This window comes from Myodes glareolus, chromosome 3, assembly GCF_982192425.1.
Source record: "Myodes glareolus chromosome 3, mMyoGla1.1, whole genome shotgun sequence".
Lineage (NCBI taxonomy): Eukaryota > Metazoa > Chordata > Mammalia > Rodentia > Cricetidae > Myodes > Myodes glareolus.
In genome coordinates, this window is record NC_142028.1 from 27,474,441 (window position 1) to 27,497,849 (window position 23,409).

The 23,409-nt window shown below is 52.5% G+C and overlaps 2 protein-coding genes across 3 annotated transcripts; one reads left to right on the forward strand and one right to left on the reverse strand.

The window, feature by feature from the left end:
- Window positions 1-1,660: 1,660 nt before the first annotated feature.
- On the reverse strand, window positions 1,661-6,202 carry Mlf2 (myeloid leukemia factor 2). 2 transcript variants are annotated; one of them, XM_085687106.2, is made up of 9 exons: window positions 6,025-6,202; window positions 5,444-5,521; window positions 5,063-5,189; window positions 4,783-4,818; window positions 3,812-3,865; window positions 3,352-3,480; window positions 3,043-3,202; window positions 2,385-2,601; window positions 1,661-2,181 (listed from the first exon to the last, which is right to left on the reverse strand). In XM_085687106.2, the coding sequence occupies exons 2-8, from the start codon at window positions 5,491-5,493 to the stop codon at window positions 2,414-2,416; spliced, it is 744 nt and encodes a 247-aa protein (XP_085543232.1). In that variant the 5' UTR covers window positions 5,494-5,521; window positions 6,025-6,202; the 3' UTR covers window positions 1,661-2,181; window positions 2,385-2,413. The 2 variants fall into 2 exon arrangements, with proteins under 2 accessions (XP_085543232.1, XP_085543231.1); XM_085687105.2 differs by having other exon boundaries at window positions 1,661-2,193; window positions 2,389-2,601; window positions 6,025-6,201.
- Window positions 5,704-22,355, forward strand: Ptms (parathymosin). The gene is made up of 7 exons (XM_087904988.1): window positions 5,704-6,336; window positions 6,392-6,652; window positions 17,718-18,467; window positions 21,103-21,174; window positions 21,340-21,418; window positions 21,584-21,645; window positions 21,807-22,355. Exons 1-7 carry the CDS (start codon window positions 5,704-5,706, stop codon window positions 21,855-21,857), a joined length of 1,908 nt encoding a protein of 635 aa, XP_087761114.1. The 3' UTR covers window positions 21,858-22,355.
- Window positions 22,356-23,409: the final 1,054 nt, after the last annotated feature.

Genomic DNA, 23,409 nt, shown 5'->3' on the forward strand with positions numbered 1-23,409 from the left:
GACACCAGGCCCGTGATGCAGAAAAGAAGCCAGGTATGAAGCACATCCTAAGATGGAACTACATAACTGAGGCCCAGGTAAGTGCAAAGCTTGCCCAAGACCAGGTTAGAGGTAGACTGGCCTGGGAACCAAGCATCTGGTCTTCGGCCCTAGCTGCCCAGGAGAGCCACTTCGACACCCAGGAACTATGTGCCTCCCTGCCCATCTCAGAGTTTATACTTAAAGAGCTGGGGACTTTGAGTTTCCACCTACCAGCTTCATAACCCAGGCGATGCTGCTGCTCCTGCAAGCATGCATGTTCACCAACCCTCTAACCAAGATGAGTACCTGCTCTGGGCTAGTAAGTCAGGGCCTGAATGGTAGGCTCAATTTCAACTGCTTCTTGGTCAACTCTCTGCTTCTTGGTCAACTAGACAATCCCTTATTCACTGAATATCAGTCAAAGGAAATCCTTTCTTCTTTGAGAGGGCCAGGAACCTTAAGGTCTTTTTACCTGTGTTTTTTGTTTTGTTTTGTTTTTTGCTTTGTTTTCTGAGACAGGGTTCTCACTATGTAACCCTGGGTGACCTCACCTGTGGAGACCCACCTGTTTCTGCCTCCGGATGCTGAGATTAAAGGCATTCACCACCACCATGCCTGGCTCAATAGGCTTTTATCAGCAGAATAGCGGAGTAGAAGAAACCTGAACTGCTTCTAGGCATAGTGATGCACGCCTGTAATCCTACCACTTGAGAGGCAGAGGCAGGATGATCAGGAATTTCAGATCATTCTTAGCTACAGCCAATCTGGGGCTGCATGATACCCTGTCTGCAGAAGAAAAAAAAAAGGAACCTGGCTTGGGGACATAGCTCAGTGGCAGAGTGTTTGCCTAGCACGCAGGAGGGACAGAGTGACCCATTTGGCTGCAAAGCAAGAGGGAACACGCTGAGAAATGTGAGCTCCTCCTGTCCTCCAGGCTGCTCTGGTTCCAGCCTTCTCCACTGCTCTCCTTCCCTGGTTCAAATTCTCAGCATCTGGGGCTTGATAAGTTCAAGGGATGCTGACTCCTCTTCCCCTCTCGAAGACTTTTGAGAGGCTGCCTGTGCAGGTGTCTGCCCAACCTCACGGGCTACACCCTGTACCCTAACTCGACCCTGGAGTGAAGTTACAGTCAGATGCAGGGGAGAAGGCAGGTTTGGCTGTTTCCTTTTTCCTCTTGCCCCCCGCTTCCCCGGAGCTGCAACAGCTCCATGTTCACTGTGACTGCGGAACAGCGTGGTGGTTTGACTGAGAACGGCCAGCACAGGCTCATATAGTTGTATGTTTGGTTCCCAGCTGTGACAGAGTTTAGGAAGGACTAGGAGGTGTGAGACTTTCAAAAGCCCCAGCCTTTCCCAGTTTCTCGGTCTCCCACTTGCAGATCAGATACGAGCGCTCAGCTTCTGCTACACCACCACGCCGGTCTGCCCGCCATGCCATCCCCACCATGATGGTTATGGACTCACCCTGAAACTGCGAGTAAGCCCCCAATTAAATGCTTTCTTTTATAAGCTGCCTCGGTCGTAGTGTTTCAAAAGAAACCCGAAGACAGCTGGGCCACATGTGGAGCTAAGAGGGTAGGTAAGAAAGTGTCTGGGAACGGGAGGGTGAGCTGAGGGAAAAGACGAAAGTACAGTCAGAATCTTTTTCCTTTCTCCTTTATTCCATAAACACCTAGTTACAAGTTGCACAAATCATTTATTTTTATAAAGGCAGAGAAGGGTATAGGAAAGTGTCTTTTTGTGATGTGGGGTAGAGAAGGGATGAAGAGCTGGGAACTAGTCGGTTCCCTCCACAGCCCTCATAGGACTATGGCATCTGCAGTGGGGCTCTGAAGAGGTGGGCAAGGGTCCAGGGGAGCTGAGGGATGGTGATCCCTAAACCCAGGGCTTGCACCCCAAAACCTTCAATGCGTGGCAGGGGCTCAAGGAAGATGAGGTGGCTTGGAGATGGAGCAGTAAAATGAAAACTCAAGTTAGTGGAGTCAAGATGGGTGGGGTCATCATGGTGAGGGGAGAAAAGACGGAAAAAGGAGTGGGGGCAGTAAAAGGTTCTCCCTGAGACCCCCAGGGAGAGGTGGGGGCCAGCTTGCCTGTTAATTTAATATTAAATTGGGATAAGTTGGGCAGGACAACGTTATTTCACGGGATGATCTCTCAGCCTCTCAGCCTGTACCTGAGGAAGAAAAGATGAGCCTGTCAGAGGGAGAAAGATACAGAAGCCCGGGGTCGAAGGTACTCTTCCAGACACTCAGAGAACCAGTTTCTCTTCCCATGGCAGCTAAGCTACTCTACCCAAGGCATGACTAGCTGGAAGCCCAGAAGGCACACAGGCCTGTCACCCTTCCATTCCTCCCTCTCAGGCACTTACAAGAGAGACTGAGAGCCTGGGGCCTTCACCAGTCATAGCGACGGGACTGTCGGGAGGGGGAGTCCTCAGGTCCCTGGATGGCCAGGCGGGGAGGCCCCTCGCCCCTTCGTCCTCCACCTGTAGATGCCTCATGCCGTCGAAACTCCAGAGGACGCTGCTGCCTGAATCGGGATGTCTCCCTTCGCCATTCATCATCAAAGGCTGCGGCCTCACCTAAGGCAGACACAGTCGGAGGGGCCGTGAGCCACAGCCTTCTAACATCAGAAATCGGGACAAAGGCAGAGATCACGCATGTGAGAACAGGGGTAGAGAGCCATTTTGGCACAACCACTGGACAGAGACTGTAGGAGTTATAGGCACCATGGCAATTTAAGTAAACCACACTAATCTGAGAGAGATGAAGTAAAGGCTGGGAAAAGAAAAATCACTGATCCAGGTACGGAACGGCACGACACCATCAACACCTGACTTCAGTCATAGGATCTGCCCCCTCCCTAGCAACACCTGACTCAACCCTGAAGCTGGCAACAAGGCCTAAGCATAGGGCTCACTCACAACTCTGCCTGAGAGATACCTGTGGGATGGAGAGACAGCTACGATCTAGCCCACAGGAACTAGATATGGGGCTGCTGCTCAGCAGGAAGGAAGACTCACTTTCATCCAGGTTGATGTAGTCCTGCCGTTCTTCCTGGTCCCCTGTGCGGTGATTTCGGGAGCGCTGGAGGATGTGAGCCCTGTCCCGAATGTGATGGCCAATGGACATCTGCTCTAGACCACTGTCTGAGTCCCGGACAGTCCTCCTTGTCTCCCGGATCTGGGATGAGGTGGACACGGCACATTCAACTCCCCTCCCAAAGCCCCAGCTACAGCACTCCGACCCACTCCTGAAAACAGATGTCAGGGTTTCTTCTGTGGATGCCACTCAACCCTACTTCCTGTGAGATAGGGGAGTTCCTCACTCACCCCGCCTGGGGCAGAGCGCATCTCAGATGTCTCCTGGTAAACTTTTGGGGCTCCGTCCCCAGTGTTGGAGTAGGAGATGACGGTGGAGGAAGAAAAGGTCTGGCAGTTGCCTCCCGCAGCCATGTGTTCCTGAGGAAGAAAGGCAGTGTCAGACTGAAGAGGGGAAGCTACTCTGTGGAAGGGAGCTCCCTTCTGCTGCTTGTTCTTGCCACATCTTCCTTAAACTATGTGAGGACGTGAGAATCATAACCTGCCCAATTCTTCACCGCTCCACACTAAACATACTTAACCATGCACAGGGATGAGAGCAGACACAGGACCCCAGGGCTCTGGCTCAACTGGCTCATCCACCCCAGCCTCTTCACTAGTGTATTTCTCTCCCTCCTGCCTCAGAGGATGCCAGGGATGGTGGCTGCCACTGAGAACAAGGCCCGGGAAGACGACGGAGCGAGAGTCATACCATATTCCCAATCATGTCGTTCATCATCCCAAACATGTCCATGAAGCCACCAGACTGAGGAGGAGAGAAGACAGTTAGTCAGGAAAGCTTTGACTCCAGGCCCTCTCTCTTCTTCCTATACACCTAGTCAGAACACTAATCCTCCTCCTTCATACAGAGCTGGTCCCCTCCTCAGGCCCTGTGGCTGCTTTGATCCTTCTCTGCTTGCTTCCTTATCTTTAGGGAAGTGAACCCAAATCAATGATTTAAACCTTTAACAGTCTAACACAGAATCGTGAAAGTGTCCCAAACTCTATTTCCCTGGCCCTTCGGATGCACCTTCTCCTTAAGAGAATGCTGCACAGTTGCATTTCCCGTGGCTAAGAAAACCAGGAGCCAGGATTATCTCGCTCCAGGAGGGTTTTTTTTTCTTTTCTTTTTCTTTTTGGTTTTTCGAGACAGGGTTTTTTTCTGCAGTTTTGGAGCCTGTCCTGGAACTCACTTGGTAGATCAGGCTGCCTCGAACTCACGGAAATCCACTTGCCTCTGCCTCCTGAGTGCTGGGATTAAAAGCATGCACCACCACCACCCTGCAGATTCCTTTGCGTGTGTGAGAATATTTTATTATTTTTACATGTATGGGTGTTTTCCTTCATGAATGTCTGTGCACTACATTCATGCAATGCATGGTAGAGGACAGAAGACGCCATTGGATCCCCTGGGACCAGAGATAAGACAGCTGTGAGCTGCCATGTGGTGCTGGGAATCGAACCCTGGTCGTCTGGAAGAGCAGCAAGGCGCTCTTGACTCTTGACCATCTCTTCAGCCCTAGCTCCTGGATTTAAACCCAATGGGCTCTGAATGTGTCAACTCTCCAAAGAGAAGATTTTGAGACCATCCCTGAGACTACTCCAGAGGGGCATATTTGGAAACAATGTCTAAGACTGTAGTATGTGTCTGAGATACAGGGGAACAGGAACATAAGGACTCACCATTCCCAGCATCCCAAAGGGAGAGACAGCCCCAGCCTACACGAACACACGAGGAACACAAGTTAGAACAACGTTCTGCTTTAAACAGCATGCAAGGCCCGTGTTCCCTACTTCCTCCTCATCCTTCCCTCAAAAGGAGCCACAAATCCCCTTCCCCAGACTCCTGACCCCACTCCTCAGCCTCCCACACCGATCATTTCCTTTTTAAGCTGGTTGTAGGACAAGAACAACAGCATGCTTTAATAGGCACCCTGAATCTCCTGTCTGTTCCAACTGTTACCTGCATCCTGCGGCTGGCGGGCCTGGTTGCTGGCATGTTACCATCTGTGATGCTAAGAAAGGGGCTATAGCCAAAGCCACCTGACAACATGCGGCTCATATGCTGGCGGTGAATGGCAAAGGGGTCCCTGTGGAGCGAGCATACACTATAGAAGGCCAAAAAGACCAAGCTGTCAACACCCAGCCTTCCCCAGCTCCCGCAAACCAGTCAGGGACACACAGTGGCACAGACGCCAACTTCCCTCTAATTGAGAGCTGCAGCTGGGTATCCAGCTAGTTCGAACCGGTTCCAGACGGGAACCCGGAGGTCTGTCTGAACTGCTCAGACCTGAAGCAGGCAGAGTGGGATGAGTGTTCAGCACTCGGGGGAGGGAATTCTCACATCAGAAACATGGGATCTTCAGGTTCCACGTCCCTCATGAAGCGGAACATCCTGATCTCAGCTCCAGGGGGCTCCACGCTGCGAAGACACGGAGGCTGAGTTCCATGCAGGCGCCCGGGTATCTGCACACCGGCTCAGGGTGACTACTCTGAAAGCTGTCTCTTACACACTGTCACTGAGCCCTTCAAACTCCAGGGAGACCCTTCGGCTGCTGGGCTAGTCCTGAGAGCGAGCGGCTCCCCAAGCCCATCTCGCGGGTCATGGAATTTTTCCCCAGGCTCTCGGTGTTGCCCCCCCACCCCCGCCCGCCATCCTCTTCCCCAAGCCCTGGTCAGCTCCTCCTCCGACGCCAGGCTCGACGAGAATCCCGAACGGCGGCCCGCCGCCCCATTAATGACCCCAGCTACTCCGCCTTCTGCAGGCGCCGGCCTCTGCCAGACCTGCCCGGCCGGCCTCACAGTCCACCGAGCCGGTCGGCGACTGCCCAAGCCCGTGCCTCCCGCCGGGCGAGCCGGAGAGGGAGGTCCGCTCCGGGGCTCGCCACCCTGCAAACCGCACAGGCCGCGGCGCCCCAGCCTCACCGGTCCCCGACTCGGGCTCAGCGGCCCATCCGGCCGGCCTCTTCTCGGGGCGCTGCAGGAGCAGGGTCGCGGCCCGGGACGCAGGGATTGGTCCGCGCGGGAGCTTCTCGCCTCCCGCACCGCCTCCTGCCTCAGCTGCCACCTCCGTACCCCCGCCCTCGGCCCGCGGAGCCGAACCTCGGCCAGACCAGGACGGAAGTGACGTCACGGCGGGCAGCCCCCGGGGCGGGCCGCGGGAGCCCCGCCCACCGGCATTGGGGGGGCGGGCGGCGCGCGCGACGGAGCCCGGGAGGGCGGGTCCTCTGGGGCCGGGTAGGGGGGGCGGGGGGAGGCCTCATTAAGCTGACTGGGGTGGGGTGGGATGCAGGGACAGGAAGAGGCTCCTGCGAAGGTGGGGGAGGGCGGAGCGGATCGGGAGGGACGGGCTAAACGCAGCGTGGGGGCAGGGTGTGCCGCACCTTCTCGGGGGGTGGGCGGTGAGGCCGTCTGTGGGCGACCGGTGGGGCGCATCCCCGTAGGGACCTTTAAACACACTGGAGGAGGGGTGCTTAACCGGGGGAGCGCGGGGGCCTGTCCTCTGGAGAGACGCTCCGGCGGGCGGGGTCCTCGCAGTGACGCGGAGGAGGAGGTGACAGTTTAGCTCAGGTCTGGTTCAGGCTTGGAAAAGGCCGCCAGGGAAAGGGAATCCAGGTTGAGTGACCGGCCGCCAGAGGGCGCTCCGGGGCCAGCCTGGAACTTAAGCGCCTAAGGACACGGTGTCGGCTTAGGCTTCTGAACCCCTCGACCTGTCTGGGAAGGGCGAGCCTGAGCAATCGTGTTAGTCCTGAAATCTGTGGGTTTTGTTGTTGGTTTTTGGTTTTGGTGCTCAGGGATCCAACCTAGGGCCTCGTGCATGCTAAGCATGTGCTCTACCGTGCGGTACAGTCCAGCCCGTTTTCTCTAGCTCTTATGTCTCCAAAACTTTCTTTTCTCTAAGCAGGTAGGTAGGTCATGAAACTGAAGTTTAGAAGAATAAAGGAGTGGAAAATTAAATTAAGCAGAATCACCCAGGGGCGGAGCTACAAAGTAAGCCCAAGAGGCCTGACGCCAAAGCCAAAGACTGATATTTTGACATACTAATTGTCCTGCACAAAGTCTGGCTGCGCTGCAGAGCCCTCCCTTTGGGTCAGAGGATCTGAACCATTTTAGGTAGACTTTGACCCACAGAGATCCGAATTCAAAATTCTTCTTTACTCTGGCTGCCAGCCCACATTGGTACCGTGTGGAACCTGATCCAAAGTGAAAGGTTTATTCTCCACAATTCCCTTGTGGGGGGAAGGGTCCATGGTTATTCAGGAAACGATTGGGAGCAGTTTCTTTCCATTTGATCATTACTAAGCGGAAAAGATAGTGTTCTCAGGAGGAACAGTGATATCAATTAAGGTATGCCGGCAGATTGGAAAAGTGAAACAAAAAGAATAGAAGAAAATTTGTTTTTCATTGATATTTGTAGGGATGTATAAAACCTTAAGTCTGTATATCCCACCCGATAATTGCCCTTCTTGCTCCAAAGAAATGCAGTTTGACATTCTATCAAGGGTACCTCAGAGTGGGGCGGTGGCCGCCCACGCCATTAACTCGGGAGGCAGAGGCAGGTGGATCTCTGAGTTCGAGGCCAGCCTGGTCTAAAGAGTGAGTTCCAGGACAACACAAAGGGCTACACAAAGAAACCCTGTCTTGAACACCCTTCCACCCAAAAGAAGAGTACCCCAGGGTTGCAGAGCCAGCTCAGTGCTTAAGCGTCTGCTGCTGTTGGTGGGACAGGCCTTTGATCCCAACCCTGGAAGGCAGAGACAGGAAGATCTCTATGAGTTAGGGGCTGTCCAGGGCTACACAGTCAGTCTAAAGGAAAAACAAAAACAACAACAAAAGGCTGGCCTGGAGAGATGGCTCAGCGGTTATAGCTGCTCTTCCGGAAGTCCTGAGTTCAATTCCCAACAACCACATGGCAGCTCACAAATATCTGTAATGGAGTCTGATGCCCTCTTCTGGCCTGCAGGCCTACATGCAGATAGAGCACTCATACATAAAATGTATTTTTTTTTAAAAAAAATTCCAGCACTTGGGAGGCAAAGACAGGCAGATCTCTGTGAGTTCAAGGCCAGCCTGGTCTACAAAGAGAGTGCCAGGATAGCCAAGGCTACCCAGAGATCCTGTCTCAAAAACGAACAAAAACAGTGTTTGCTGCTATTACAGAAGAACCCGGTATGGTTGCAGAGTTCCTGCTCAAAGCATCCAGGGGTGCTCACACCCAGCATTCCGACACACATAAACCTCTAAAATCTCAAAAAGAGCACTTACTGCTCTTGCAGACACATAGTACAATTCCCAGGACCCACGTCTAGACTCAACAACCACCAGTAAAACTCCAGTTCCGGGATAAGCAATGCCCTCTTCTGGCCTCTGTGGAACACGCATGGTATGCATACATACAAACATATAGGCAAAATACTCATACGCAAAAGCAAAAATAAAATAAATCTGATTATTTTTAAAACATTACTTTAATGAGTGTTCTGCCACCCAGACTTAAAGAAATGCCACACAAGCTCTTTTTTGCTGTTGTCTCCTTTCTAAGCAAGTCCCCCTCTGGGACAGGGTCTCACTGTGTAGCTCTGGGACTAAAGGTCAAAGCAAGTTCCTCACTGCTTAACCAACCAACTGGTATTTAATGAGTGTTTGTCCTGTGCTAGGATAGTGTATTAAACATGCAGACAAAGCTAAGTAAGATAGTCTCTGCCTGCCACCGTGAAGTGTACAGTCTTTTAGCCTCCTTGTTGTGAGTTGTGTTTGTTTTGAGATGGCATTTTGCTCTAGAGCCCCGACTGGGAGCACTTGAACTAAGGGTGATTCTGCCTTAGCTTCCTGGCTGCAAAGATTCCAGTTGCGTGCCACCATGACCAGTTAGATCTCCTTCTTTCTTTTCTTTTCTTTCTTTCTTTCTTTCTTTCTTTCTTTCTTTCTTTCTTTCTTTCTTTCTGTTTTTGTTTGTTTTGAGACAGGGTTTCTCTGTGTAATAGTCCTGGGTGTCCTGGAACTTGTTCTGTAGACCAGGCCGTCCTTGAACTCAGAGATCCGCCTGCCTCTGCCTCCCAACTGCTGGGATTAAAGGCACGTGCAATCACCACCTGGCATCTATCTCCATGTTTCTTTTTCTATTATTTGACATCTTTGTCTCCTGCCTTTAGGCTTCTGGAACTCTTTTTCTTCTGTCTCTCAGACTGTAAGAATGTCACTCTGAATGTTGGGTATACATCTGTAATCCCAGCTGTATTCATAGCAAGTCTCTATGTAAGACATTGTCAAAAAAGATAAAAACCAAGCAGAACACTTTATGAATCTGATACCATCCATTTTTACCTTTGTGTGTGTGTTCATGTGTGTGTGTGTATGTGTGCATGTGTGTGTGCGTGTAAATCCAGGCATGAACCCAGGACCTTGAATATGGCAGAAAGTTCTCTTCCATTGAGCTAAGTTCCCAGCCCTAGTTTGTATTTGGGACAGCCTCATTGTGTAACCCAGGCTGACCTGAAACTTACTGTATTGAAGTCCTGATTCTCCTATCTTCACCAACCAAGAGGCGGGATTCTAGGTATGTGGGGCTATGCCCTGTCTTTGCATGATTTTATTTTTATTAAAATCTTTGATTATAGTCATTCGTGTAGGGGGGCACATAGATCATGACATGCAGTGGAGGTCAGAAGACAACTTAGAGGAGTTAGTTCTCTTCTCCCACCATGTGGGCTCCAACATGTCAGTGTCAGGCTTGGTGGAAACTCAGCCTGCTGAACCATATCACTGGCTCTACATGATTTTATTTTAAGTTTTATTTAGGCCAGACATGATGGTGCACACCCTTAATCCTAGCACTTGGGAGGCAGGGGAGGAGGATCTCTTTGAGTCCAGGGCTAGCCTAGTCTACATAGGAGTTCCAGGACAGCTGAGACTACATTTTTGCCTGCATGTATAGTTTGAGCAAGAGTGTTAGATCACAGACAGATGTGAGCTTCCATGTGGGTGCTGGGAATCAAACCCAGGTCCTCTGGAAGAGCAACCCGATGCTCTTGACCACTGGGCCATCTCTCCAGCCCCCACACTGAGAGATCTTATCTCAAAAAAATTATTTCATATGTATGAGAAATGAGTGTTTTGCAGGCATATGTGCCTATGCTTGCCTGAGGGCATGCAGAAGTCAGAAGAGAGTGTCAAGATCCCCTGGATTTGAAGTTATGGATGGCTGTAAGCCACTATGTGGATACTGGGAACTAAACCTGGGTCCTTTGTGAGAGCATCAAGCGCTCTCAGACATTTAGCCATCTCTCCAGCCCCTCGACATGATTTTAAATGAGTATATTTCTTCTCCTAGGAATGTTTACAAATTGCAACTTAACTTCTACTAGACACAGCCTGAAATCTAGATTTGTTTGTTTGTTTCTCCTGGCCCAAAAGGTCTTGAGTTGGGCTTGGGATGTAGTCCAGTGTCAGAGAGCTTGCGTTGTACACACAAGGCCATGTCTTGAATCCTCAGCCACACACACACACCACACACACACACACACACACACACACACTTGAGCAGGTGAGACTAAGGGAGGCACTGTGAAAGCTCATTTTCAGCATGCCTGGTGACATACATAGGCAGCTCTCTAGGAATTGAAGGGATATAATTTTACAAGCAACTAGCAGTTATGTCCGGCTGCCTTTTTTCCTCGCCTCCCTGTCTTCTTCCCCTTCTCCCCTCCCTCCCTCCCTCCCTGTCTATCTTCCTCTCTCTTCTCTGTCCGATCAATGAAGGGCAGGAGTTTGTCATTCACTGGCGTTTCCCGTAGATGATGTGACTCAGGAGGGGATGCAGCTTCTTCAGGGGACAAGGCTACAGGGACGAGGACTGAATGTGCCTCCTCCATCCACGGGTCGTCGGGCTGGAGTCAGTCAGGAAACCTTGAGAGGGCAGAGCTGGGCCGGGGAAGGGGCCCTCTTTGGATATGAGGTCACACATCTGGAACCAACCCAGGACAGTTGGATATTTGAACAGAGTGAGGGCGGAGCAACGTTGGGAGTAGGGAAATTACAACAGCCTGTTTGTATTTTAAATCGAAAGGCCGTTTACATTCCTGGAAACTCTCTCTCTTTTTTTTTTTTTTTTTTTGATCTTGTACAATACAGCCAGTATGGAAATAGGGGAACCGAGGTAGGTGTGACGATACATACCTCCTTAACTCATTATTGACAATCAGAAGGTGCTTAAGCTTAACTTCCGGTGGTGTTGAGCCCCTGAGCAGGGACGGGCGTGGAGATAAGAAGTAGCACCGAACAAGCTGGGAATGGAAAACTGAGGTCTAGTGTGGCCCCTTCGGTCGACCGCGGTGCGGAGGGAAGTCCCACCCACCAAGAGAGGAAGCATGGGAGACTTCAGTCGGACTCTGTTACTTTGGGGCCCCGTGGAGCACCCGGGAAGAGGAGAAGCTAAATTTGGCAGTCTGGACCTCAGGAATAAAGTCAACGTTACAGACTTTGGGGTCACCATGGTTTTGAGTTTTGTGGTTGGTAGCAGGACAGAGAGCAGACATCCATGATGGAGCAGCCTAGGGAGGCTGCAGAGAGAGTACATAAGTCCATCGAGTCTCCCTGTCTCGTCCTTCCTACCCTTTCTCTGTCTCCAGCTTCTAGGCCAAGGAAGTCTGTCCCATTTTCATGAGCCTTCCATTTTTTCTTTACTGGTCCCTAGATAAGCCATGGTCTGTGTAATGCGTGAAAACTCTAAACACGCACCTAAGGTAAAGCATGCAGCAGTCGCCTGTGTGAACTGGAACACAGCAGCCAGAGCTGCTCTCTGACATTCTAATTACAAATCACTGGGGCTAGATGTGGGCAAAGAGGCAGGCTGCAGACTGGGTGGTAGCCCAGTAGTAAGGCATGTGATTAGCATGTACAGAGCCCTGGGTTCAATCCCCAGCACAGCTCAAATAAAAAAAAGGGGTGGGGCTGGATAGGTGGCTCAGTCGTTAAGATCACATACTGGGCTCTCAGAGAATTAAGTGCCACTCCAGCCCCCAGAGACCGGTCCCCTCTGCTGACACCTCTACTTCTGCGCACATACTCACACAGAGACACACATAATTTAAAGGGAAAATAAATCTTTTTTTTAAGGAGGGATCTTAAAATAGAGATCTAAGATTGTAGTGTCTAATATGGTAGCCGCTAGGCACATAAGGCTATTTAAGTAGGGCTGATGGTGTAGCTCAGTGGTACGAGCCTTGATTAGCATGTACTAGGCCCTAAGTCTGACTTTCTACAGAGCAAAAACAAATAGCAAACTTAAATAACTCACTTTATTGGGCTAGAGAGATGGCTCAGTAGTTAAGAGCACTGGCTCTTCCAAAGGTCCTGAGTTCAATTCCCAGCAACTACATGGTGGCTCACAACCATCTGTGATGAGATCTGGTGCCCTCTTCTGGCCTGCAGGCAGAATACTGTATACATAATAAAATCTTTAAAAGAATTCACTTTATTTCTTAGTGAAACTCGCCACTCTTACTTATTAATATTTGGAGAAATAGGGTCTCAAACTGACCACAAACTCTCTAAGGGAGACCTGAGCTTCTGATCCTCTTTACCCCACCTCTCAAGGACTAGGGTTATGTGTAGGGGTTACCACACCAAGGTTATGCGGTACCAAGTACCCAACTCAGGACTTCATGAGGATACAAAAATGATTTAAAGTACAGCTGAAAAGGGATGCAATTTGATAATTCATTGGCCTGTATCCCAGCAGTCAGCCTTAGAGCGCTGGTTTTACAAGTGTGGACCCTCACGTCTGCTTTAAGATTTAAGTTTGAGCAGAGCATGGTGGTGCATGCTTTTCATCTCAGCTCTTGCGAGTGAGAGGTAGGTGGATCTCTGAGTTTGAGGCCAGTCTGATCTTCATAATGAGTAGAGAAACCCTGTCTCAAAACATGAAAAAAAAAAAAAAAGCTTGATATGGACATACAATGCATACAATGGAAATTTAAACTTCTTCAGCTAAAATTGACTTATATCTGAGTAGAATTTTGATGGTGGATAAGACGAATTAAACTAATTTTTAAGTTTAATAATCATTTCCATTGTCTCTTCCAACCAGACTAATTACACATGATGTGACTATTTTAAAGGTGATTTCTTTTTTGATCACTTTTCTTGAGATGGGGTCTCGCCAGAGCTGGCATGGGATTTACTATGTAGCCCAAGCAGACGGAATTTGAGGCACTCCTCCGGCCTCAGGCTCCAGACCACTAAGATTATAGAGTTGCGTTACCATGTTCCGCTTTGTGAAAGCTCATTTTCTTCTCGTTCGCTTGTCTGTTGGAACAGAATCTTACATAGCCCAGCCTGGCTTCACCTCCAACTCTGTATGTAAGATAAGCCTTTAACTACTGATCCTCCTGCCTCCACTTCTCAAGCATGGGAATTACAGTCATGTAGCTCCATGCCCCCCATATACTTACATACATACATGAGCTGGAGTCCTGGGCTGAATAAAAAGGAGAAAGTGAGGGGCCTGGAGAGATGGCTCAGGGGTTAAAAGCATTTGCGGTTCTGGCCAGAAGGCCCAAGTTCAGTTCTCAGCACCCAGCTCCAGCTTCTGGAAATCCAAGTTCTCTTCAGAACTCCAAGGGCACCTGAACATATATTTAGCATACACACAATTCCAGCCCCAGAGAGGCAGCAGCAGGAAGCTCTTTGTCGAAGGCCAGCTTGATCTACATAAGAAGTTCCCTCCCGCTGGGTGGTGGTGGCGGCAGCGCACACCTTTAATCCCAGCACTCACACCTTTAATCCCAGCACTCGGGAGGCAGAGGCAGGCAGATCTCTGTGAGTTGGAGGCCAACCACGTCTACAAGAGCTAGTTGCAGGACAGGCTCCAAAGCTACAGAGAAACCCTGATTCAAAACACACCCCCCCCAAAAAAAGAAAAAGAAGTTGTTCCAGGACAGCCTGTCAGAGCTATATAGTGAGACTCTGTCTCAAAAAAAGGGGGGGGAGTTATAGGGGGTGGGAAGCCGCTGGAGAGGGGGCTCAGCTGTTAAGAGCACTTACTGCTCTCCTGAGGACCTGGTTTGATTCCCAGCACCCACACTGAGGCGCACACTCCAGTTGCAAGTTTTCACACCCTCTTCTGGCTTCCGAGGAACACAAGCAGTGCACTGACACACATGCTGGCGAAACATCCACACATATACAATAAAAATAAAAAGAGGACGTGCTAGGACGGTGGAGCACACCTTTAATCCCAATGTTCAGGACACAGACGCAGAGGCGGATATGGAGCTCCGAGCTGGAGACCAGCCTGGTCTACAGAGTGAGTTCCAGGACAGACAGGGAAACCTACACAGAGAAACCCTGTCTCGAAAAACAAACTAACAAAAAGGCAGCTGAACACAAGTGTGCACTGTTCCCTCCTGTCTTTGAATGTAATGAAGGCTGCTGCCTCTTGCTTCCACTACCACAAGGTCTCCACTGCCTTGGTTAAAAAAAAAAAAAAAAAAAGCCGGAGAAATGGAAAAGTCACTTGTCCACTAAGACTGATCTGAGTTCGATCCCTAGGATCCACTGGCAGAAGGAGAAAAACAATTCTCACAGTTGTGTTCTGATTTCTGCTCAAGCACACAGCAAATGTAATAAAAAAAATTATATAAAAAGCTTGGCTAACCTCTCTCTCCACTCTCCTGACTTGGAGTTAAAAAAATTAATATAAAGGAAAAACAGGGAATAAAAAAATGAGGTCACTGAGAGTGAAATAAGGATTTAATTCAGGATGAGGGAGATGCCCAACTTCTGTCCTCCAGCCTCAGTGATACGTTTTCTTAGCACTCACCTGAGATAAACATACACACTAACATCCACTACACACACCCCAGGAAGCTGGGGACCTCACTAAGAGCACACACACCAGGAAGCTGCACTAACACAAACACACACACACCCCAGGAAGCTGGAGACTTCACTAAGAACACACACACACCAGGAAGCCGCACTAACACAAATACACACACACACACACACACACACACACACACACACACACACACACCAGGAAGCTGGAAACTTCACTAAGAATGAGTTTGAAGCAATTAGAGAAGAACACCTTCCACACTTGGTAGCAAGACCAACTTCTAGGAACTCAGCCAGATGCCATGGCTTCCAGGGGCTCTGGTCTTTTCTTCTCACCTGGCCTCTCCCTTTTTCCACTTCCAGAAAATGTGTAAGCACAGGTCCCCCCCCCCCCATTCAACTCGTGGGAAATTTCTCAATTGGACTGTAGAGTAACAGTTCTAGGAATAGGCAGGCCTCCACAAACCTCAGAAGTACTTCTACTGAACGGAGCAAATGCTGGCACTTAACGCTACGGCACAACGACAGATCTTAGAGGACTGCCCCGGTGGGTTCTCAACATCCCATCCCCTCCAAATTCAGCCTAAGCCTCCCAGCTGGTTCCATAAAGCTAAACTTTAGGAGTCCGATCTGTGGTCGAACCAGATAGGAAAAGACGATGGGTGCTTCCTCCATGTAGGAGTGTATTTAGATGCGGCCCTATCACCCTGTAGCATACCCCCAAGTCCCCGCAGACCCTAATGTCCAGGCTCTTTGAGATTGCCATGCAGTCCCTTGGGCCTTGGGGCAGGATTCCTATTCTCTGCCTCGCCATCTCCCTGGAATTTTCCACTGCAGCTGCCTCCGCTCCCAGACACCCCTCCCTGGGCAAAATTCCCGGCTCCCTCCGCCTCCCCTTCCCTAATCACACCTCATTCCCACCCCCATGCTTGAGGCCCAGCCCACAGTCCAGCCCACTCCCCATGGTCCGTCCCACACCTCACAGTAACTCTGGCGGCCCCTTTTAGAGAACTGGGAAAGTAGGGCCTTTATGTGAAGGTGAACTAGAGGGTCGCACATCTCTTCCCTAGGCTGGAGAGAAAGGACAGTGAAGGGGCTCGTCCCCTGTTGGACTGGAGTGGGGGGAGTGGCCCTCCTCACATCCCCTTATAAGGCAGGGCAAGCAGTTAGGCTCCTGGATTGGCTGATTCAAATGAGCATTCCACCTGGCAACAGGGTTTCCATTGGTTCTCAGGAAAAATAGGAGAAGGTGGATGGAGGTTGTTGGTGGCGGTGATTGGAGGGAGGGGGAGGGGAGTGGAGGTGACCGGAGTTGAGGGCGGTTACCAGGGCAACAGGGTAAGAGCCCAGCAGGGTGTCCGAGACAGCAGGCGGTGCTGGAGGTGGAGTAAAGAGACCAACCCGGAGGGAGCGAGACTGGGCGGGTGTGTGGGGGGGTGTTGAAGGGGGAGATAAATGAAGCCAGAGAGGCTACAGAGATGGAATATGGTGAGAGGTTGCTAAAGACATCACTCACTGAAATCTGAGAAGCACATTGAAGAGGGGAAATGGAAAGATATCAGAGAATAGGTGGACCGAATCCTGCCAGGAAAAACCAGGGTGGGGCTCCCACGATTTATGAGACCAAGACGGAGAAACTGAATAGTCAGAGAAACCAGGAGGTGTGTACCAGGGACCAAAAGATGGTGTGTGTGTGCGTGTGTGTGTGTGTGTGTGCGTGCGCGCGCATATGTGTGTTGGCTCACCCACATGCTAAATGATGGCGATGGAGATCAACGATGGCTTCTTTCTTTTCTAATTTTTTTTGGGGTGCACAACAAGATGTCTCACTGTGTTGCCCTGGATGCTACCAACTAATGGCAATCCTACTGCCTCAGCCTCCCAAGTGCTGGACTAGATCAACTGGTTAAAAATGTCTTTATTAAGAAAATGAGAATGATTTGGAAAGGAATGGTGTGCCACACACACACCAAAGACAATCTTTTCCCAAGCCCGACCCTCTGCTACAACCACCTTTCTGACCTCAAACCCACATCCCAGCCCCTGCCCCCTTCTGAGATCTCAGTGTTCTCAAAATGATCCACTGCTGCTGAACCTAGGGGAGCCGAAGATGCGAGCCCTAGGGTGTGGCTGAAACTCCAGGTGTTTGCAAAGGAGGCCGTGAGAATACAGAAAGGCCGGGGAAGAGGGCAGCAGAGGAGAGAGAGAAAGCAAAGCGAGGAGGATAGAAAGGAGATTTGGTAATCAGCTAAGTGTACAGGGCCCGGTGACTGAGTCAGGCAAGACAACGGTGTTGTCTAGAGAGACGCACGCACGCGGCAGAAGGAATGAGGTGTAGGTGGTTGGTTGTAAGGGAGGGGTCTTGGTCAGTAAGAATGAAGAGAGTTGAAGAGAAACAGAAGGACCAGGCAAATAAAAGTGAGGTGAGACATGAGACAGGTAAGAAGACAGAGAAAGAGGCGGCAGAGGAGATCAGAGGCCTCTGACTCCTTTCAGGTCAAGGAAACAGACGGGAAGGAACCCGCCAAGGACCGCAAATGTCAGGTCCAACCTATGAAAGGTCCAGACTGTCCTTTGCACTTGCCCTTTCCCCCTCAAGGCCACCTAGAGAAAGCGGACAAGAGCGAGAAATGGAAGTGGCTCGGCAGCCTTGTTCCCCTTCTTTCCGCTTTTGGTTTCTCAAATACCTGCCCAGCTTTTCCATCTGTGCCTTTCTCCCTACATTATTGCGCCCCCCCCCCCTTTAGTAAAATTTCATCCGCCCTTTAGTAAAATTTCAGGGTTTTGAGGAGGTCAGCAGGAGTCTGGCCACCTCTCCAGTACGCCCCCAGGAGTCAGACTCCAGCTCGCAGGCAGTAGGCTGGCATTTGGAGCGGTGTCTCCCCGCTGGAACCCCACCCCTTCCCACCTCCTCGCCCCACTCCGCTCTCTCCCGAGCCGTCAGTCTCTCCATTTCCCCCTCCCAGTCTCGTCCTTCCTCCCGCCCCGCTCGCTCTCCCGCCCTTCGCTTTCATCCTCCTATCCCCACCTCTTCAACCTCCTCTTTCATCCCCCTCCCCTCTCTTCTCCTCCCCGCTCCCGCCTGCCCCACCCCTGGGAAGCCCCTCCCGTCGGGCAGCGCCGCCTTAAAAGCGGGTTCCCTTGCCGGGGGCGGCAGCGGCTGGTCGGCGGCAGCTCTGCTGGTGCGGGGGCGGCGAGCGAGACTGAGCGACCGCGACCGGAGCGCGCCGGTCACCGCCCGCATCACTCTCCCGCCCGCCCTCCGGACGGCCGCAGCCCTGCGGGTCTCGGCTCGGGACCCACCCCCGCCCCACCCCGCGCGCCTCTGCCGCCTCTTGCAGCGAGCCAGCTTGCCGAGCGGCCGTCGCTGCTGCTGTCGCCGCCGCCACCGCGCCAAGTTCCGGCCGCGGCCACCCTCCGCCGTCCAGGGCTCCTCCGCCTCGGCCCCGGGACCCCGGCTCCCCGCCAGCCCCGGCCCCGGCACCATGTCGGAGAAGAGCGTGGAGGCAGCGGCCGAGCTGAGCGCCAAGGTACGAGCAGGGGCGGCGGCGGCCCGGAACCCCGGCGGCCCCGGGATCGGCGCGGTCGTTCGCGCCCGGTCGCCCCCGACGGCCCCGAGCGGCCCTGGCGCCGGGTCCCCACGGACCCCGCTGCGCCCTCCCCCCGCTCGGAGCCCGGCGCTGCCTACCCCGCTCGGCGCCTGCCAGCGCCCTCTAGCGGCCCAGCGCGCGTTGGCTCGGGCCTCGCCGCCCGGCCCCGCCATCCCCACCCCTCTCGTGCCCCGCCGCGCCCGCCGCGGCCCGGTCCGCCCTCCCGTCGGTGAGCGGCGCGTCCCGCCTCCCGGGCCCGGTGTCCGTGCCGCAGCTCCAGGTCTCTTTCCACTATGACCTCACCTTTCCTCCGCTAAGCGGTTTGGGATCCTCAAGTGTAAACAGGACTCTCTGGGGAGGCTACTCCTCGGCCCCTCCCCTCGCGGCCCGACCGTCTGTGCTCGTCCCCGGAGGGCTGCGCCTCTCCTGCACCCTCTTTTCTGCCCATGCTCATTCGTTCTCCTTCCACAACCGACTTTCAGTTTTTTTCTTTATTGCCTCCCCTCATGTCGAATTCCTAAAAATCAGAAAGGTGGAGAGAATAATCTTCGAAAAAGCCGAAGCTCAGCATAGCCTGACCATACGTCAAGCTGTCTTTGCTCTCAGCAGCTGCCTTTCCCAGCCTCATCCCTTTGCCCTTGTCTCTCTTCCAGCCCTCCTCTAATTTCCCCAGGGAAACTGCGGAGTGTCGCTTAGGGAAATTAATGCGGCCAGATTTGGGGGCTGGGAGCCTTGTCTCTTTTTTTGGGGGGGGCAGCATAGTTCTGGAGGCTCAAGTGGAATGGGGGGGAATCTGATAGCATGAAAGGCAGTGGGAGAGGGGACATGTGAGATTTGACAAGGTGTGCCTGTGTAGCCCTTCGGTGGGATGTGCGGTGGCATGTGACTTCACTGAGTAGGCGTCTTTGTATGTCTGAGATCCAGCGAGTGTGTGGGACTCCCCGTGTCAGTTACATGTGTGCATGTGGAGACTGAGATGTTCCGGAGGCATGATGCCGCTTTGTGAGTGCCGAGTGGCTGGCTACACTGTGGTCCTGTGAGAGTGTGCCAGAATGCCCAAACATTGGGCCATGTGTCTCCGGAGCGCGTGGGCGCTCCCCTGTAGAGTTGGTGTTACCCTGTCTGAGCTTGTGTACCCGTGTAGAGGTCAGAGAGCTGCTCAACACTGGCGGCAGGTCACATACCCTCCTGGAAAAGAGATCATGGGAGGACAGTGACCAGAAGGACAGGACCCGGGAGCAGAGGGGCCAGTCCTGTGGACTTTGGTCTCTGGAAGTCTCCCTTCCCCTCACCCCTCCGTCAACCCCGATAGGAAACTCAGGCCAGGGCCTGACACAAACTATGCTGACTTAGTCCCTGCCTGGCCCAGGATGTAAGGGAAAGCTCACCTGGTCGAACAAGTACCAGATCCACCATGTGACAGAAATGACAGCAAAGCAGAATGAAGAAGGAACCTGCCTGGAGCGAGAGGGCCAAGCGTTCTTGTGCTCTACTCTCCTAAAGGGAGAAGAGAGCCGAGTGACCCCGGGCTGGTCATTTGGCACCAAGTCCCACTTCTACCCCAGTCTTGTTCAAGAAAGGACACATCCTTCTGGGACGATCTGCTTATGAAAACTCCGACCCACTTGGGATCGTGCACCCTAGAGTTGCATACTAACATGAGATAAGATCACAGGAGAACGTGCACCTGCCAAGGAGTGTGGTGGGGGAAAGCAGAGTCTGCATGGGATAGGAAGGCTCCTCTGTCCAGAGGGTCTTACCCACTGGAGCAGTTCCCTCTGTCGGGGTACCTGCTGGGATCTCAGGATGAAGGGGAGGACAGTTGGGGCGGGGCGCGGGGGGGGGCGCTCTGGATAGGTGACACCCACCTTCCCATTTAGGCCCAGACTTTGCTGTGCTGGCTCCTTCCTCTGTGTCTTCCTTTTACCAGACTTTCCCCTTATGTCCACTGAAAATGGCCCCTTCTACTCATCCATCCCAGTGCATAGCCCATGAAGGTGGAGAGGAGGGGACACTGAAACTGTCCAGTTGGGGATAGGAACGTGCTAGGGTGGTCTTCACACCTCTGTGCTGTTTGGCTAAGTAGGAACGGAAGGATTAGGGAGACACAGACAGGGAAACAAAGGCTTCAGAAGCTGAAGGGGACGCTGGGAGGATGCCCAGGGGAGAGAGTACTTAGGCAAAGGCCCCTGAGGAAGACAAAAGGCAGAGCAGGGCAGGCAGAGAGGGTGAAGGGGGTGGAGCGTCGAGGCTGCCAGCAGATGGGGATTTGCTTTGTGGAGCTCAACTCTTAAGCCAGGAGAGATCTGGAAGAACTGGACAGGGTGGGAGCTTCAGTTACTCTTGGCTGCTTGCTCCCCTTCCCCATTTTCCCACTCCCCTTGGGTCTTGGGGAAGAAAGTCTGGTACCAGCCAATTATGGCCCAAATCTCAGGACGCGAGGGCTTGTGTTGTACCTTAAACTGTGACCACTTTTCACTCAGCACCTTTGACCTAGCTGCAGAGTTGGAGCAATAGACTGGGGGACTCGAGGCTGTGCACCATTAGTGCTGAAAGGTGACCTTCTGCCTTGCAGGACCTGAAGGAAAAGAAGGAGAAAGTGGAGGAGAAGGCTGGCCGGAAAGAACGGAAGAAAGAAGTAGTGGAGGTGTGGAGGCCGTGGTCCCACTTTGTCCCAGCGTCCTTCCTACCTCCTCTTGCCTTCCTGGGGGTGTTGGGGTCCTGCCTTGCTCTTGATCCCTCCTCATTTTTTCTCACCCAGTGGGTGGCCACACTGCCAGCCTGACCACTCTCCTTGTCTTGGTACCCACAGGAGGAGGAGAATGGAGCTGAAGAGGAAGAAGAAGAAACTGCTGAGGATGGAGAAGATGATGATGAAGGGGATGAAGAAGGTAGGGATGGGTAGAGGAGACTGGGCTGGAAAAGTTAAGGCTCATAGGACCAGAGACAGGGAGCAGTTGAAGACCAGAAGTCAGGCTGAGGGGAACTATGGATTGGTTATGGGTCTGTGCCCGGAGCCGCCCATCTTCCCCATTGACTTGTTTCTGGCTCTTCAGATGAGGAAGAAGAAGAGGAGGAGGATGAAGGCCCAGTGCGAAAGAGAACTGCTGAAGAGGAGGTTTGACTGGGTTGGGACCCGAGGGACTGTCAAGAATATAGCAGGGGCCCTCTGGAGTTGGACCCAGGTCCTTGTGGCACAGGCAGGGGCTGGAGCAGGGCCAGCAGGAAGAGGGGGAGGTCCCCTTTGTACAGCAACCTCAACTCTTATCCTTTCCACAGGATGAAGCAGATCCCAAGAGGCAGAAGACAGAAAATGGGGCGTCGGCATGAGCCCCTGCCAGTGGGCTTGGGGATGGGAGGCCCCTCAGGTCCTGGAGGTGGGGCAGGAACACACAAGTCCAGCCCCCCTTCTCCTGGCTCCCCGCTCTGGCCCTGCCCCAGAGCTGTGACCCTAGTCCTTCCACCCAGCCCCATTTCCATCTCTCCAGACACTGCTCCTCCACCCTCACTGCCGTCGGTCCAGCTCCTGATCCGCCTCACCTGAGCTCCCCAGCCGGCCCTCACTTGTCCCCTTGCATTCCTGGCTCTTCCCTGCCTCCATCACCAGCCCGTCTGTCCCAGCCCCTTGCAAAGCCTGTCCTTACCCTCTGCACCCGCAGCCTCTCAACCTACCCTTCTCTCCTGCCTGATCCCTGGGTCTCCCTCAGATTCCCTCCTCTCAGACAGCGCCAGGCCGGGGTGGGGCCGGGGTTGGGGCCAAGCCCTGAAGCTGCCCCCCTCCCCTTTTTGTATAATTTAATAAAGAAACGGTCGCGCTTCTGTTTTTAACCTGTCTCCTGATTTCCCATAGTCCACTCAGTGCCTGAAAGGGTAGAGAAGGGGTGGCTGACCCCATATCCAGATGGTAGAAAATACAACCAGCCCTCCGGTGTGGACTAGGAGCCCAAGGTCATATTCTAGGGGCTGACCTGTGGTCTGTTTGGGTTCCTGAGGATGTTTCTCCTCAGCAATACACACTATCACGTTAACCCACACAAGATCTAGACAGTGCTGAGCCCAGTGGAAACCTACTGGCTTGGTTGTGCTGAACCAGGCAGATAGAATCAGCTCTAGAAACAGGAAGTCCCGCCCCGAAGCGGAAAAGGCTGGTAGGCTTGGGTCTCAACCTAGGATTTGAAAAGAACTACCAAGCAGGGACACGTTTTGACACGTGGGAAGCAGGGTCCTCTTAAATCTAGCCGCGGGGGTGGGGCAAGGGGGAAAGGCAAGGATGGCTCCACATTTACTTCTCAGGTCTGTCTCCTCTGATTTTCTCAGCTGGACTGATCTGGGGAGTAAGAGTTGGCAGATTCCTCTAGTCCTGCCTCAGTCCCCATTGTTTTGAGGCAGTCTGGCTATGTAGCCCTGGCTGGCTCCAAATTCACAGAGAACTGTTTGCCTCTGCCTTTCAAGTGGGATAGAGGTCTATTGTTAGTGGTGTTGTCATTGACACTGGGGATACCTTGTGGCCCATGATGTCCCTGAATTCACTAGGTAGCCCAAGCAAGCCCAGAACCAGTTCTTGCCCCCACTTTCCAAAATGTCGGGTCACAGATCAGTACCTCCATTTCTGACTCCTCAGTTTTTCCTTGAGTTTGCTGTGCTACAAGATTTCGGCATTATTCCATCTCCATAAACCCTTGCCTTCATTTTTTAGTACAGAATCATTAGGTGGGGGCAACTTTGAAGATGGCAAACTATCGTATGGTCAGGAGAGAACTATCTGATGAACTCATCAGTTATGAGTACCTGCTGCCCTTCCCGAAGACCCGAGTTTGGTTTCCAGCACCCAGGTTGGGCAGCTCACAAGCCACCTGTAACTGTACTTGCAAGGAATTTGACA

What these genes read in the sequence shown, in the direction of transcription:
- Mlf2 (XM_085687106.2), bottom strand. Translation starts at nt 5,493, where the DNA reads ATGTTCCGCTTCATGAGGGACGTGGAACCTGAAGATCCCATGTTTCTG. An exon ending in ACGACATGATTGGGAATATG is followed by an intron (nt 3,481 to 3,811) that starts GTATGACTCTCG and finishes TTTCTTCCTCAG; the next exon opens with GAACACATGGCTGCGGGAGG. An exon ending in TGCGCTCTGCCCCAGGCGGG is followed by an intron (nt 3,203 to 3,351) that starts GTGAGTGAGGAA and finishes ACCTCATCCCAG; the next exon opens with ATCCGGGAGACAAGGAGGAC.
- Ptms (XM_087904988.1), top strand. Translation starts at nt 5,704, where the DNA reads ATGGAATTTTTCCCCAGGCTCTCGGTGTTGCCCCCCCACCCCCGCCCG. An exon ending in GGCGGGTCCTCTGGGGCCGG is followed by an intron (nt 6,337 to 6,391) that starts GTAGGGGGGGCG and finishes GGTGGGATGCAG; the next exon opens with GGACAGGAAGAGGCTCCTGC. An exon ending in GCAGTGACGCGGAGGAGGAG is followed by an intron (nt 6,653 to 17,717) that starts GTGACAGTTTAG and finishes GTAAAATTTCAG; the next exon opens with GGTTTTGAGGAGGTCAGCAG.